We start from the raw sequence: 13,015 nt of genomic DNA, 5'->3' as shown, positions 1-13,015 counted from the left end.
CTGAGTTATGAGATCTTCCAGTCTATGTATGTAAATAAACAGTATGGAGTCCCAGGTTTCACTTTCGGAACACAATGCATGCATCTTAATTATGGGTCACTTCTTCCTCTATATCTTGTGACAATTTGAATTGCGAATAAGTTAATTTACAGGATAGCTCCTTTTACATCTGTTATTTCCACAAACATAGATATTGTGGTTTTTTTCCCCACATTTTTTTTTCTTATCTGTAACCTGGGATTAATGGTAATTAAACAGTGTTTTCTGTCTTTTCTTAATGACTGCTTCATTTATTTAATACAGGAAGATGAAAAGTTTTTGTCAGAAGTTTTTGCACAGCTGACTGATGAAGCTACAGATGATGACAAAAGACGTGAATTGGTAAGAGTGGTTCCCTAATGCAGTATTATACTATAAGTGGTCACTATCTTACCTTCTAACTTATCCATGTGACTGATTTACTAAATGTTGCTGCAATTGAACAGTTTTTATGAGTAAAATGCTTTTGGTTTTTTTTTTTTTTCTTCAGGTTAATTTTTTCAAAGAATTCTGTGCATTTTCACAGACTTTACAGCCTCAAAATAGAGATGCTTTTTTCAAAACATTGGCAAACCTAGGAATTCTTCCTGCCCTGGAAATTGTCATGGTATGTATGTACAAATATTGGCGGATGTATTGAGTCTTCTGCAATGGACATTTGGGGCCTCCTTTAGTGTTGGGAGTAAATCCAGCTACAAAATCCAATGTTGCACTACAGGGGGGCAAATTTAAATGTGCAGACAAACTTTGCGATTTAGAGCCGAGACATAACGTGCCCTCTTCCAAACTCTGTGTGATTATAAAGCTGCTCGGTATTTGTGCTGCATGTAAAAGTAGCTAGTAATTTCTCCACATGCAAAAAAAGTAAATAAATAATAGAATGTGTATATGTAGTGAAGGCTGTTGTTCTTCATGGACACTCTTGTGCATATTTGCTAGCTTGGAGTAGCTCTGTGTTGGTTTATTTGGCATCCTGCTCACTGGAGGTCACAGAGCCAGGACACTTGTCCACCAAGATGACCGCAGCTAATCAGAGACTATATTGCAGTAGTCCTTGGTGTGATTACACTCTTTGTTGCTTCTCTGAAAAATATGTGAAGGCAGTGGGAAATTACTACGGTTTACTATGAGAGATGTGCGCAGCCATTTGTAACTGCTGTCCATATGCCACTGTGTGTGTGTGTGTATACATGTAGGTAAATGAGAGGCACTAAACATATTGAAAACAAATGCTTCCACACAGCAGTAGCTTTTGCGTTGATCAAGCAAATAACATGTGAACATGGGTGGCCTACCCTGTTTGATTTATAATTATGACTAGCATTGCTGCAAGAGGGTATCTCGGTGACTTTGAGGGGTGACTGTTGGGGTCGTGTGGCTCCACTCGCTAATGTTTCACAAGTAACTGTTTCTACGGTGATGTCGGCATGAAACTCGAAGAAGACATCATCAGCCTGGGGCAGTAGTGGGTGAAAGCCTACACTTCCTGTTATCTATGCTATAATTGGAAATAAATCATCCTTCACCAAATTCTCAACAATGCATAAAGAACCTAACGGCTCTGCTTGTTTGTAACCAGCAGTGATGGCCACGGACACCTTTTCCTGGCATGGTTTGGGTGTAGTCTTTGCCTGAGAAGGCCAGATCACTGCTGATGAGTGACCGTCTTCACCCTATGTTGCAGCTTTTTTTTTCCTCATGGGAAGTTGGTCTTCCAGAATACTGATGCCCCGTCCACAGAGCACATGTGGTGCACAATGGTTTAATGAGCATGACGCTGATGTTATCTATATGCCATGGCCTTCTCAGCTACTGGATCTGAACCAAATTGAGCATTTATGGAATAGTCTGAAATGACACCTGAGACTCTTTTCCACCACCATCAACCAGACTCTAATTAAGGGACTTTATTGCAGGAGAATGGTGTTGCCTCTTGCATAATTCCAGACATTGGTAGACTATGCCATTTTGCATATAGGCTGTATGGCAGCCAGCACTTTGTTAAATAACGTTATACTGGGGTTTACATTTGTTTTTAGGGATATTTACGGTGTAATCACCTGCTACACTGTAGCAATCTGTTGCATTACAGCCACCGCAGCACAGTTCATGGTCTTTTGGCTTAAAAAAAAATATATAAAGTTAACAGATATAATTTCTCCTGTATTTGTCCTTACCCACGTGCAAGTAATACAAACTTATTGATAAACTGATCTTCTGTTGGAGCAGCACATTTTTTGGTTGTTAATGTTCACTTGTTCTTTCTAGGGTATGGATGATTTGCAAGTTAGAGCAGCTGCCACCGATATATTTTCGTATCTGGTAGAATTTAGTCCATCCATGGTCCGAGAGTTTGTAATGCAAGAAGTTCAGCAGAGTGACGATGTAAGTAACACTATTTCAGACTAACACCAAATTGAATTTTATTTTGCATGGGATGTAACAGTGTTGTGTCCTTGATCTTATGCAGACCCAGCTCTCCTATATGGTAGGTTACCTTAAAAAGAACATTGTAGGGACACATTACTTATTTGAATTGGGTCTAGCTCTGTTGAAGACAAACAGTTTGATTTGTTTTGGGGCAGGGACTGATGTGAATGAGTTCTCTGTACAGCGCTGCGGAATTAGTGGCGCTATATAAATAAATGATGATGATGATATCCCAAACAAGCGTTCTCTGAACTACCTTGACTATTTGGTCCCTAGAAAGTTCAAATCGGTATTGAACTTCGATATTATGTTATAATGTTTACTTCAGGACAGATTTTTATATGCATATAAGGACAAAGCATGCTTAAATTCTCTGTACAGAATGAATACCCATAAAAGAGAATATATAGTGCACATGTCATATAAGCGCAATACTCTCCTGTGGTTTAGGTGATGAGGTACAACTGTTAAATATTTTCCAGAAAAGTAGTATTTATTTTGTTAGAGTTGCTACAATGTATTGTAGGATCAATTTATTGTACTGTGAAATATTTTTTTGTTTTGTGAGATTGCATAGATTGTAATTTTAATTTTTCCTTTTCCCACACCACAGGACATTCTTTTAATTAATGTTGTAATTGAGCAAATGATTTGTGATACTGACCCAGAGCTTGGAGGAGCAGTTCAGTTAATGGGACTCCTGCGGACTCTGATAGACCCAGAGAACATGTTAGCGACAGCTAATGTAAGAACATGCAAATGGGTAAAAGCATCTTTCATTTTTTTGCTATTTAATTAATCTTCGTAGAGGTTTTTTTTTTTTTTTTTTTTTAGATGTGTAATTGCAAATTAGAACTGTTGTATAACAGTATATTTAAAGGAAAGAAAATGGGGGGGGGGGGAAGAGAATGAAAAGCAGACACTTCATATTTTCTGCCAGTACATTGCATGTTATATTTCGGTGTATTGAGAAATTAATCGTAGCAATGTGTATACTAATAACCTACTTATTGTTTGTTTACAGAAAACTGAGAAAAGCGAATTCTTGAATTTCTTCTATAACCATTGTATGCAAGTCCTCACTGCACCCCTCCTGGCAAACACCTCTGAAGACAAACCAGATAAGGGTAAGGTGCCAGTATGTGCTGCCTATGTCTGTTTGCAATACGGTTTCATTCAGCAAAGTCTGAATGTCATTTTCCAAGTGAATTAAATATTGGCTTGCTATTCTGTTTTATTTACTGATGTAACTTGTAGCCTAAATGGAAATTAATCTGGTAATAAAATTAGGCCACTACAGCAGGAGTTGTACAAAGAGTCAGACTACTCTTGTGGAAGCTGGGTTCTGGTGTATAGTATGACATGCGTTCAGGATGTGTGTCAGCATATGGATGTATTAAAATGCTACATTTAGAATTTGTTTTAAGTGCAGATATAGTGTGATGCAACTGTTTATTACCTTTCTATGGCACAAATAGTGTAATGTTTTGGTTTTTTTTTATTTGGTTTTTTTTTAAAAAAAAATAAACTTCCCATTTGTGTTCATTATCTGCAGATGCTGGCATTGAATCTATGAAGGGTAGCACGATTTGCCCAGGTAAGTGTGTTATGTTTAATGTCTAAAGTGACTTCTATTTTGTCTATTTGTTGTCCTTGAAGTTGGTCTTCCTGAACCGGCTGAACATGATCATACATATTGTGCTTGTCCGTACACTGTACTTCGCTTTGTCACCTGTCGCAATGCTCTTCATTTTACATGTGCTGTCTTTACATAAATTATAGTACAGTATTATGACCATGTAGCATATGGAGAAATATTTGTATTTGCTGTTTACATACTTTGTATGAGAGCAGATTTATTTTTTTCCAGAAATTTTGCTCATGTGCGGTCTTAGAACTAAGAAAATGGACAAATACAATAAATTAGGGGCTGAGTGACCATTAAAACCGAAAATGTCACCTGTCTAATAGAAGAGCTTGCTACTAACAGTCGCATAATTATGTAATAAAGCCATATAAATAACATAGGAGGGAGCAGCTTCACTCGCACTTAATGTTACTTTGAGACTGGTGGGTAAGACTATATGCAACACTTTGTGACTATGACAATGGGTTTAAACATTGACACAACATATTAGAAGTTAGTCTTGTGTACATGGTAAATGGATAACACAACACACCAGTTTAACACACACCTCATATATCGCTATACTGTTGTAGGTTGTGTGTCTTACATTATCTAAGCTGCCAACCAAAAACCAGCGCACTCATTCCCTGAAATACTGTGCTGCATTGAGATTTGATTGGTTACGCTTTGTCCTATCCCTATCCACTTCTAAACTAGTGACATCTTTGTGTCATTGCTTTTAATTTCGAATGCAACATAAGCTGCTGGTAAGTTGGATGTGATTTAACTGTCCATTGGTGGAGAGTTTCAAAAGCCCAATGTCACAAACCAGAATTCCAAGGTTTAGTCCTTGTCATAAGAGTCTTGTGACGTTCTCAGATTTCCTTAAGTTTTTGGAGATTTGCCATAAGTTTTCCATGTCTTTCTGTCCTACTTTTTGTGACTCGACATCAATATTGCCAAATGGTGTCACATTTCTTGTTTAAAGTACATTTGTAAAGATTCATTCTGGCCTGAAGCTTCCGTTCTGTCTTCCCAATATAGAGTTCTATAGTGGGCATTTTGTGAAAAATATTATATGAAATGCTTTTCCAAGCTACAGAAGGGCAACTTTCTGGGACTTTTAAAGTCCTGCTGTGTGGTTGGTTTTTGTATTTCTCCTTCCGTAAGATAAGCATTTTGGGGGTAGGGGGGGGTTTCTATGGGGTTTTCATATATTAAAACTGCTAAACAAATATGTGTTTATGCAAATTGCAGTATATAAAACATGTTTGTAAATATTTACAAAGAAGTGTGTAATGATTTCCAGAGTTCAGAAATCTGATAGTGCTTAAATACTTGTCATTAGGTGGGAACATTTATGTGCTATGTATGTTATTCAGCTGCTTAGCCCTAGTGATCACATTGGATTACAAGTGGAAAAAGTGGGTGAGATATATCCATTCTGTGCTTGGGTTAAGCAGTTGGATTCATAGCTTGCACTTTACTGCAAAACAATTGTATGTACAGTGTTAGACTTCCAAGTTCTATCAAGCAGATTTGTGAATGAACCCGTAGCTTATTGGAATGTACTATGGAATTGGTAACTGACATCACAGCATTTGTGTTTTTGTGTTTTTCAGACAACTATCAGACAGCCCAGCTGCTTGCATTAATTTTGGAGTTGCTGACTTTTTGTGTAGAACATCATACATACCACATCAAAAACTACATTATGAACAAGGATTTGCTCCGGAGAGTGTTAATACTGATGAATTCAAAACACACCTTTTTGGCCCTTTGTAAGTAGTCTTCCCTTTCCTTTAACTTGTACTATAGTTTGTTTTGGGTCCATCATGAAACAGATTTAATAGGACTTTCTCCTTCTGTAGGAGTACACAGGTGGTAGGTAAGTTACACCCTATAGGAAGCTGGGCACTTAAAAAGCAGACCACTTCTACCTATAAACCTAATCTCTCCTGCTCCTACAGTTTTTTTTGGGGGGTTTTTCCCAGTACAGAGTTAGGTCTCTTTGTTATCAGTGTTTTTAGACCTGTTTTTGTTCTATTTCTTTGCATCACTGTGTGCAGATGGGTTAACAGCAGGAGCTTTTATGGCAGGATGGGCACACCATAGCCCTTCCATCTTCCTGGTCCCACCAATCCTTCATAATCCATTCTTAAGAAAAGAATACAGCTCCAAGCCTGCCTTTTCGCTGGTCTTGCTGTTAACTAGCATGTTTTGGTGGATTGCGCTATCCAGAGCAAGTGTTTCTGTGCTCTATTCCTTTGTTGTTGTAGACCTAGGGTGTAAGTGTATCAACCTGTGGAGTTGTAAAATCAGGAGGATTTAAAACAACAATTTAATTTAAAGGCAAAACTCTGTTGGGTTGTAAAATATATATTTACCAACCCAACACTCCAGGTTTTTTCCTTTAATTAAATTTCCTTTTTAAATCCCACCAGCAAAACAGTGATTTTACAACTCCGCAGGTTGATACATTTTCCCCATGGGGGGGGTTAAGGAGGACAACCCATAGGAGACCCTCCTGTATTTTCTCACAGAACTACTATCCCTCTTCCTGATGTGTCCTTCCTCAAGGACCCCTTGAATAAGAGTTATGAGGGTCTTCTCATAAACCTCTTTTCTACCTCATGCTTGGCACTTAGGCCTGGCTGTGAAATCCTTGTCAGCTGCTTTCAAGTGTGCAGAGCATCTCTTGGAGGGTTTGCAACATGTTACATCTAGGGCAGTCCTTGTGTACCATTGTTTTGAACGTCCAGGGAACATCACCTTACAGGATGTGGATTTAGTGAGATTAGAGGCTTAAGCTGAAGCCAACACCTCTGTGGCTCATAAGGGCCACCTGGCTGAAACCTACATGCACTACATGTGTGAGAAGAATTCTTTTCATAAGCGCAGTGATTGCATGAATCTATCTACAAGCAGAGTGGTAGTCCACCCCTATTTGCTGTATGGGTGGGTCATTTTTGTTTTGAGAAAAAAACAAAAAAACTATTTATTTTTTTGTCCAAATACTGCAGATTCTTACTTTGATCATCCTTCAGTTTTTATGTTTAGCATCCTTCAGCACTCAGATTTAATGACTTCCATTTGTTAATTAGTACTTCTCTCTTATTTGTTGTTTTTTTCCTTTTCCCATCTTTTCTTAATATTTCAACTGTTCTACACTTTTTGTCTTAGGTGCTTTACGTTTCATGAGGCGAATTATTGGTTTGAAAGATGAATTCTACAACCGTTATATCATAAAGGGAAACCTTTTTGAACCAGTTATTAATGCTCTTCTGGATAATGGCACCAGATACAACCTGTTGAACTCTGCAATAATAGAACTGTTTGAATTCATCAGAGTGGTGAGTGTAGCTGTTGGCTTTTCAGTACTAGACGATGTGAGCACTGATAGTTTCTGCTCCTCTGCTGCCACTTGAACAAAGTTATAGTTCAGTTGTGATGGTAGCTGGCTTCTTGCTTAAACAGAAAAAAAGTATTTTCTTTATATAATTTGTCTTTGTCAATATTTATTATTATTATTATTATTATTCTTTGTTTTGTAAGGTGCTACCTTGCTCAGAAGCGCCATGCAGTGCGGAAAATAGAACAGATGAGGCTTTGATTGCAAAACTGACTTAACGATGTATAAAATATCAAATTACATTTTATAAGTATTAATACATAACACTATTATAGTTCTAAAAACTTATTTTTGGTCCACTTTAAAAAAAAAATAAAAAAAAATATATATATATATATATATATATATATATATATATATATATATATATATATATATATACATCCACATTTTTTTAAATAGTCCGAATTATTAGAATTTCTTTTTATCCTTTTTTTTTTTTTTAAACTGTGATCTCTTCATATTCTGAAAATGTTGCTGCATATTAGAAAGCCAATCTGTGTATCTATATTTCTCTCTTGTCTAAATGTGTGGTTTTTTCATTATTTATTTATTTATTTTTTTCCCCACCGCCATACAGGAAGATATTAAGTCTCTAACTGCGCACATAGTAGATAACTTCTATAAGGCTCTTGAATCTATCGAATATGTTCAAACATTCAAAGGGTTGAAGACCAAGTATGAGCAAGAAAAGGATAGACAAAGTCAGAAACTAAACAGGTGGGTTGCTATACATTTTGTTGCCATTAGTAGAAAATGCCCAGTTACTCTCAAAGCAACAAACAGAGAATCATATCTTAAGTAATTGTATAAATGGTTTGCATATTACATTTAATACCTTGTCCAATGCTGCAATTTGGAAACATTCATTACCTTTGTGTATACATTAGACAGCCCAACCTGTAATTTGTATTGCGCTACATATTGTAGGGTCTATTCATACACATGTCTAGTCAAAGCACCATAGTTTTCTAGTTTTGTTGTCCGGATCAGACAGTGCTGCACATCGTGATGTCTTCAGGGGCAGAATACAGTAGTTGTAGCCCTGCATGCATACACTATCTGTCATTCATTGTTTTAATGGGAATTAACCTATACTTTACTGGGTGGGGTGGTTCATGTGTTTCTGTGCATTCAGTAATAACTGTTTAGATTTGTCTCACTATAGGAAACATGAACATTTTGTAACCTTTCCATTGTTTCTTTCCATAGTGTACCATCGATATTACGCAGCAACAGGTTTCGTAGGGACACGAGAGCTTTAGAAGAAGATGAAGAGCTATGGTTTAATGAAGATGAAGAAGAAGAGGGTGAAGCAGTTGTACCTCCTGTTGAAAAGTCTAAAGCAGAAGATGACTTTCCTGACAGTTATGAAAAATTTATGGAGACAAAAAAAGGTATGGATGGCTTACATGTGAAGCCAACTACACTGATAGCACGTGACTGTTCATGCAGAGTTGTTAAATTGTTTATATAGCGCCAATCTTATTGTTTAGAGTAGTGAAATATTAAAACGTGTTAATGAGATGAATAACCGAAAAATGATAACTGTTAAGACCGGCACAGTTTAACTCTGCCGGTCTTAACGGTTATCATTTTTCGGTTATTCATCTCATTAACACGTTTTAATATTTCACTACTCTAAACATGATACTATGTGTTATTATTTTTAATGTATATTAATAAAATTTGAATAGGTCTTAAAATCACTTTACTTTCCTTCTGAGTGCCCTGAACACACAAACTGTGCCCTTTGTTGATCTTCGAGTCTATAACTCCTACCCCACACACACACACACACACACACACACACGTTTCTATTTTGACAGAAGCCAATTAACCTAGCAGTATATTTTTGGACTGCGAGGAAACTGCAGCACCCAGATTCCAACTTCCCACACTTAAGTTCACACTCATATCTGGTGCATTGGGAATTTTGGCTGTTGCGGTTTTTGTTTTGTTGCAATATGTGCAATTGGTGGGGGAGTATGGTGATCCTTGGAGATATGTACTCGTAGCTTTACCATGTAGAGCAAAAGGCACTACCAAATTGGGGTATGCATGTTTCACATTTTACCTGTTGAGTGAACTAATTGGATTGGTAAACTGAATACACACTTGTAAAACTCGCCAATTTTACCACTTTCGCCAACATCGGTGAGGTTTTGTTTGTTTTTTCTCTATCCACCCATTATGATTCAAGTAAGTCCTTCCTGCTCATAAAATGATGAAATTGATTTGTAAATTTGTTTTAGCCAAGGAGAGTGAGGACAAGGAGAATCTTCCAAAGAGGACTTCAGTGGGGGGATTCAAGTTCACTTTTTCCCACTCTGGCAGTTCAGCTAATGGAGCAAATAGTGCAAATAGCAAATCTGTGGCAGCTCAAACACCACCAGCAGGTTCCAATGGATCATCTTCCAAAAACACAAGCTTATCCACCACAGTAGCATCTACTAAGGTGAGGATTACACTACTTCTACGTATCTGTGGGATTTTATTCTTGATTTAAGTCTGAGTTTCGTTTCTAGTCTGCCTACCAACTGCAAACTTGTTTCTATCTAGCCATTTAAAAATAAAATAAACTGATAGCTGTTGTTTAAAGGGGCAATAGTGGGGGTGTTAAGTGCGTTTCTTTTTATTTATTTATATTTTTTTTCCTTATGTATTCAATCAATATTACAATATACCTTATCTGTTTTTGCTATTTGATCAACATTACATCTAACACTTGTTTATATAAAGATGTTTTCTGTACTATGCAGTATCTCCTGAATTCTACTTCTCTGGTAGCTACCAAAGGGAATCTGTTATGTTGGATTTTTTGTTTTTTTTATGAATGCTGCGTCATGAGGTTTTCTTAACCGTAACGGGTATCCCAAAAGATATCCCATTACCCATGTTACATTTCTTCAGGACTGACTATATTAATTTTGTGTTTTTGTCAGTGATACTTTTACACTGTTCTCCGCTTTCAGCTCTGACCACGCTCTTCTGGGCTCTCCAAATTATCTAGTTTCTGGCTACTCCTTAAACACAATCTGTCCCCTTTCCACCATGCTGCTCCGTGTAGGATTGCATTTCATGGTACCAAATAGTGTCTAGTGGCACAGGAATAATGGGCAGTGTAGGGTGGTCAAGATGGTATGGTGCCAGTCCATGATTTCTAAAGAACCAGTTGACAGCCATGATTTACTGACCTTGGTGTGATGTGCTCTGTATTAGAAACATATAGGATTGATAGTCCTGGTAAAACTTGGGTAGCAAAAGTTTTTGTTTGTCTTCCTATAAGTTCTACAGCTCTTCACATTTCTTACCAGTAGTACCTTCTTTTTGGTGGGGTTTAGTTGCATATTGTTGCATAACACAATCTTGTTCATTAAATGTTAAACCTTTTATTGCTTCATTAGCAGGGAAGTCTGATTGGCTTAGTGGATTACCCTGATGATGAAGATGAAGAGGAGGAGGAAGACACATCCCCAAGAAAAAGACCACGGCTTGGATCTTAAACTGAAACTGACAAACATTAGTTGTGGGTTAATGGAGCAACTGATGTTTGCGCTTAGTGTGAGTCGGGAAGCTTTCTCCTTGAGTAATATGGAAATAGCCAAACTCCACTAGAAGGGTGTAAAATGCCAAGCTTTTATGGAAGCCTTTCCAGTGTTTATGAATCCTTGCAGGGGGTTAAAATGATGGGTTAGCTATGACAACCAAGATGATTGCTTCAGTGCATCATAAGCGTCTTGTGTTTGGGATGGGGGACAAGGTGGATCACTTAGGCATATATTTTAATGTTGCAGGTTTGCCCCAAGGTGTATGTCAACTAGAATAAATAAGCTTTCAGTTGCACACCGGTAATCTTACTTTTTTTTTTTTTTATTAATGGTGCTGGCCATAGTGTTTTATCAATTGCCTAATATATATATATATATATATATATATATATATATATATATATATATATATATATATATATAAAAATAGACTAATTTGAAGGGAATGAAATATGATAATATAACCTTGGGACCATCTTTGTAAATTTAATTCCCGTCTTCACTAGTAGGTATGGGAGGGGGGAGGGGTGACACGTTGTAGTGCATGTTAAGTTTTAAAAAGAGAACGAAGAATCTTTCCGTGTGTATTTTATTAAAATCTGAAGTCAGAATGGACAGATATAATAAGTAGCCCGTCCTACATACTGCACTTCCAGAAATACTGATGCCAAGGATCAGTAGCTTCCAAAACTAGTCTGGAAACTGCCCGTTGACCTCCGAACCAGTGCCTCAATCTCTTGCAGTGTTACTTTTTTCGTGTTCATTACATGAACCATGTGTTTTTTGTCCTCTCTTTGCATTCAGCTTCCTTGGTTTTGACAACACCATATTTTAGTCCATACAAACAAATCTTTTTCCAGATTTTCGAGCTGAAATCACCATGGCTATGAAAAACGATACCAAAGGGTTAACACAGCAAGCAATGAGTTAACATCAGCTATTTTGTTCAGTAATGTTGAGGAAGACTGATATATGCAGCTTTTAATAACTTCAGCAAGGGTGTAATGGTAAAGCTGCTTTTAATCCAGTCATTTTATACATAGGAATTCACAGCACATTCCATGGATGTAAATGAATAGCAACGGATATATAATGTCAGTGTAGTTGTGGAACACAATTTGGTTTTATTTTATTATTTTTTTTCTTAACGCCGCACCTGAACTGTAAATATTTTAATATTCACCCATATATGATCTGAGATCATGCTGAAGAACTTGTTCTCTCCCTCACCTGAATTTACTGTTCCAGAGACACACAAACCAGCTGCAAGCCTCTCTGCCAGTTGCCCTTGTAACAGGTAATAGACCTATTTCTCCTGGAAATAGTTTAATGCAGTTTCCCAGTTTTGGAGATTTTGTAGTTAATTATAATTTTAGCTATTGTTTGGAAAGATGGGCTGTCTGTGTAGATATGAAGTATAGTTTTTTTTTCCATAAAAAACAGAAGTTTATTTTGTATTAAATACCACTGTACTTGTTTTACACCATTTGTATACATGTGGTGATATTAATGCTGAACTGTAAAATTCAGGAATTAAAATGTGACCCTGTAATTCCATAATGTTTCGTTTTTGCTTGATTTCTTGTGTGAAACAGTTGATTTGTTTGGTTTTTTGTCTTAACTTGGCTGTTAAGATTTATACAAAAAGAACAAGAACCTATTGTTACTGTACCAAATTTTATGCTGTTTAAAATTCTAAATAATTGAACTTTGCAGCTTCGTTTGACAATTCGTTAACTCTATGGGGCATATTCAATTGTTAGTTTTCCGCGCCGCGGAAAAATTAGTACAGTTAATACGGTAATATGTAGCTGGATTTCAGCTCGGGGAGCTGCGAGCTGAAATCCAGCGAGTAAATTACCGTATTAACTGTTTTTCCGCGCACAATTACCGTAATGGTAATCGTGCGTGGACCGAGATTTTCGGCTTTTCCGCCGAGAATTGAATATGCCCCTA

General features: G+C 37.0%; 1 protein-coding gene across 2 annotated transcripts in view; it reads left to right on the top strand.

The window, feature by feature from the left end:
* The window catches only part of PPP4R3B (protein phosphatase 4 regulatory subunit 3B), a 28,910-nt gene extending 16,291 nt beyond the window's left edge, over nt 1-12,619 (top strand). The window contains exons 5-16 of one of the 2 annotated variants that reach the window (XM_075203844.1): nt 304-381; nt 530-646; nt 2,308-2,424; nt 3,083-3,232; nt 3,494-3,596; nt 4,025-4,066; nt 5,719-5,877; nt 7,280-7,449; nt 8,089-8,228; nt 8,721-8,905; nt 9,764-9,966; nt 10,916-12,619. In XM_075203844.1, the coding sequence (XP_075059945.1) occupies nt 304-381; nt 530-646; nt 2,308-2,424; nt 3,083-3,232; nt 3,494-3,596; nt 4,025-4,066; nt 5,719-5,877; nt 7,280-7,449; nt 8,089-8,228; nt 8,721-8,905; nt 9,764-9,966; nt 10,916-11,014 (1,563 nt within the window). In that variant the 3' untranslated portion in view covers nt 11,015-12,619. The remainder of the gene's footprint in view (nt 1-303; nt 382-529; nt 647-2,307; nt 2,425-3,082; nt 3,233-3,493; nt 3,597-4,024; nt 4,067-5,718; nt 5,878-7,279; nt 7,450-8,088; nt 8,229-8,720; nt 8,906-9,763; nt 9,967-10,915) is intronic. The other variant, XM_075203845.1, reaches the window with a different exon arrangement.
* Nucleotides 12,620-13,015: the final 396 nt, after the last annotated feature.

Source organism: Mixophyes fleayi, chromosome 3 (assembly GCF_038048845.1).
Source record: "Mixophyes fleayi isolate aMixFle1 chromosome 3, aMixFle1.hap1, whole genome shotgun sequence".
In the NCBI taxonomy this organism is placed as follows: domain Eukaryota; kingdom Metazoa; phylum Chordata; class Amphibia; order Anura; family Limnodynastidae; genus Mixophyes; species Mixophyes fleayi.
This window is presented reverse-complemented; position numbering and strand designations above follow the sequence as displayed.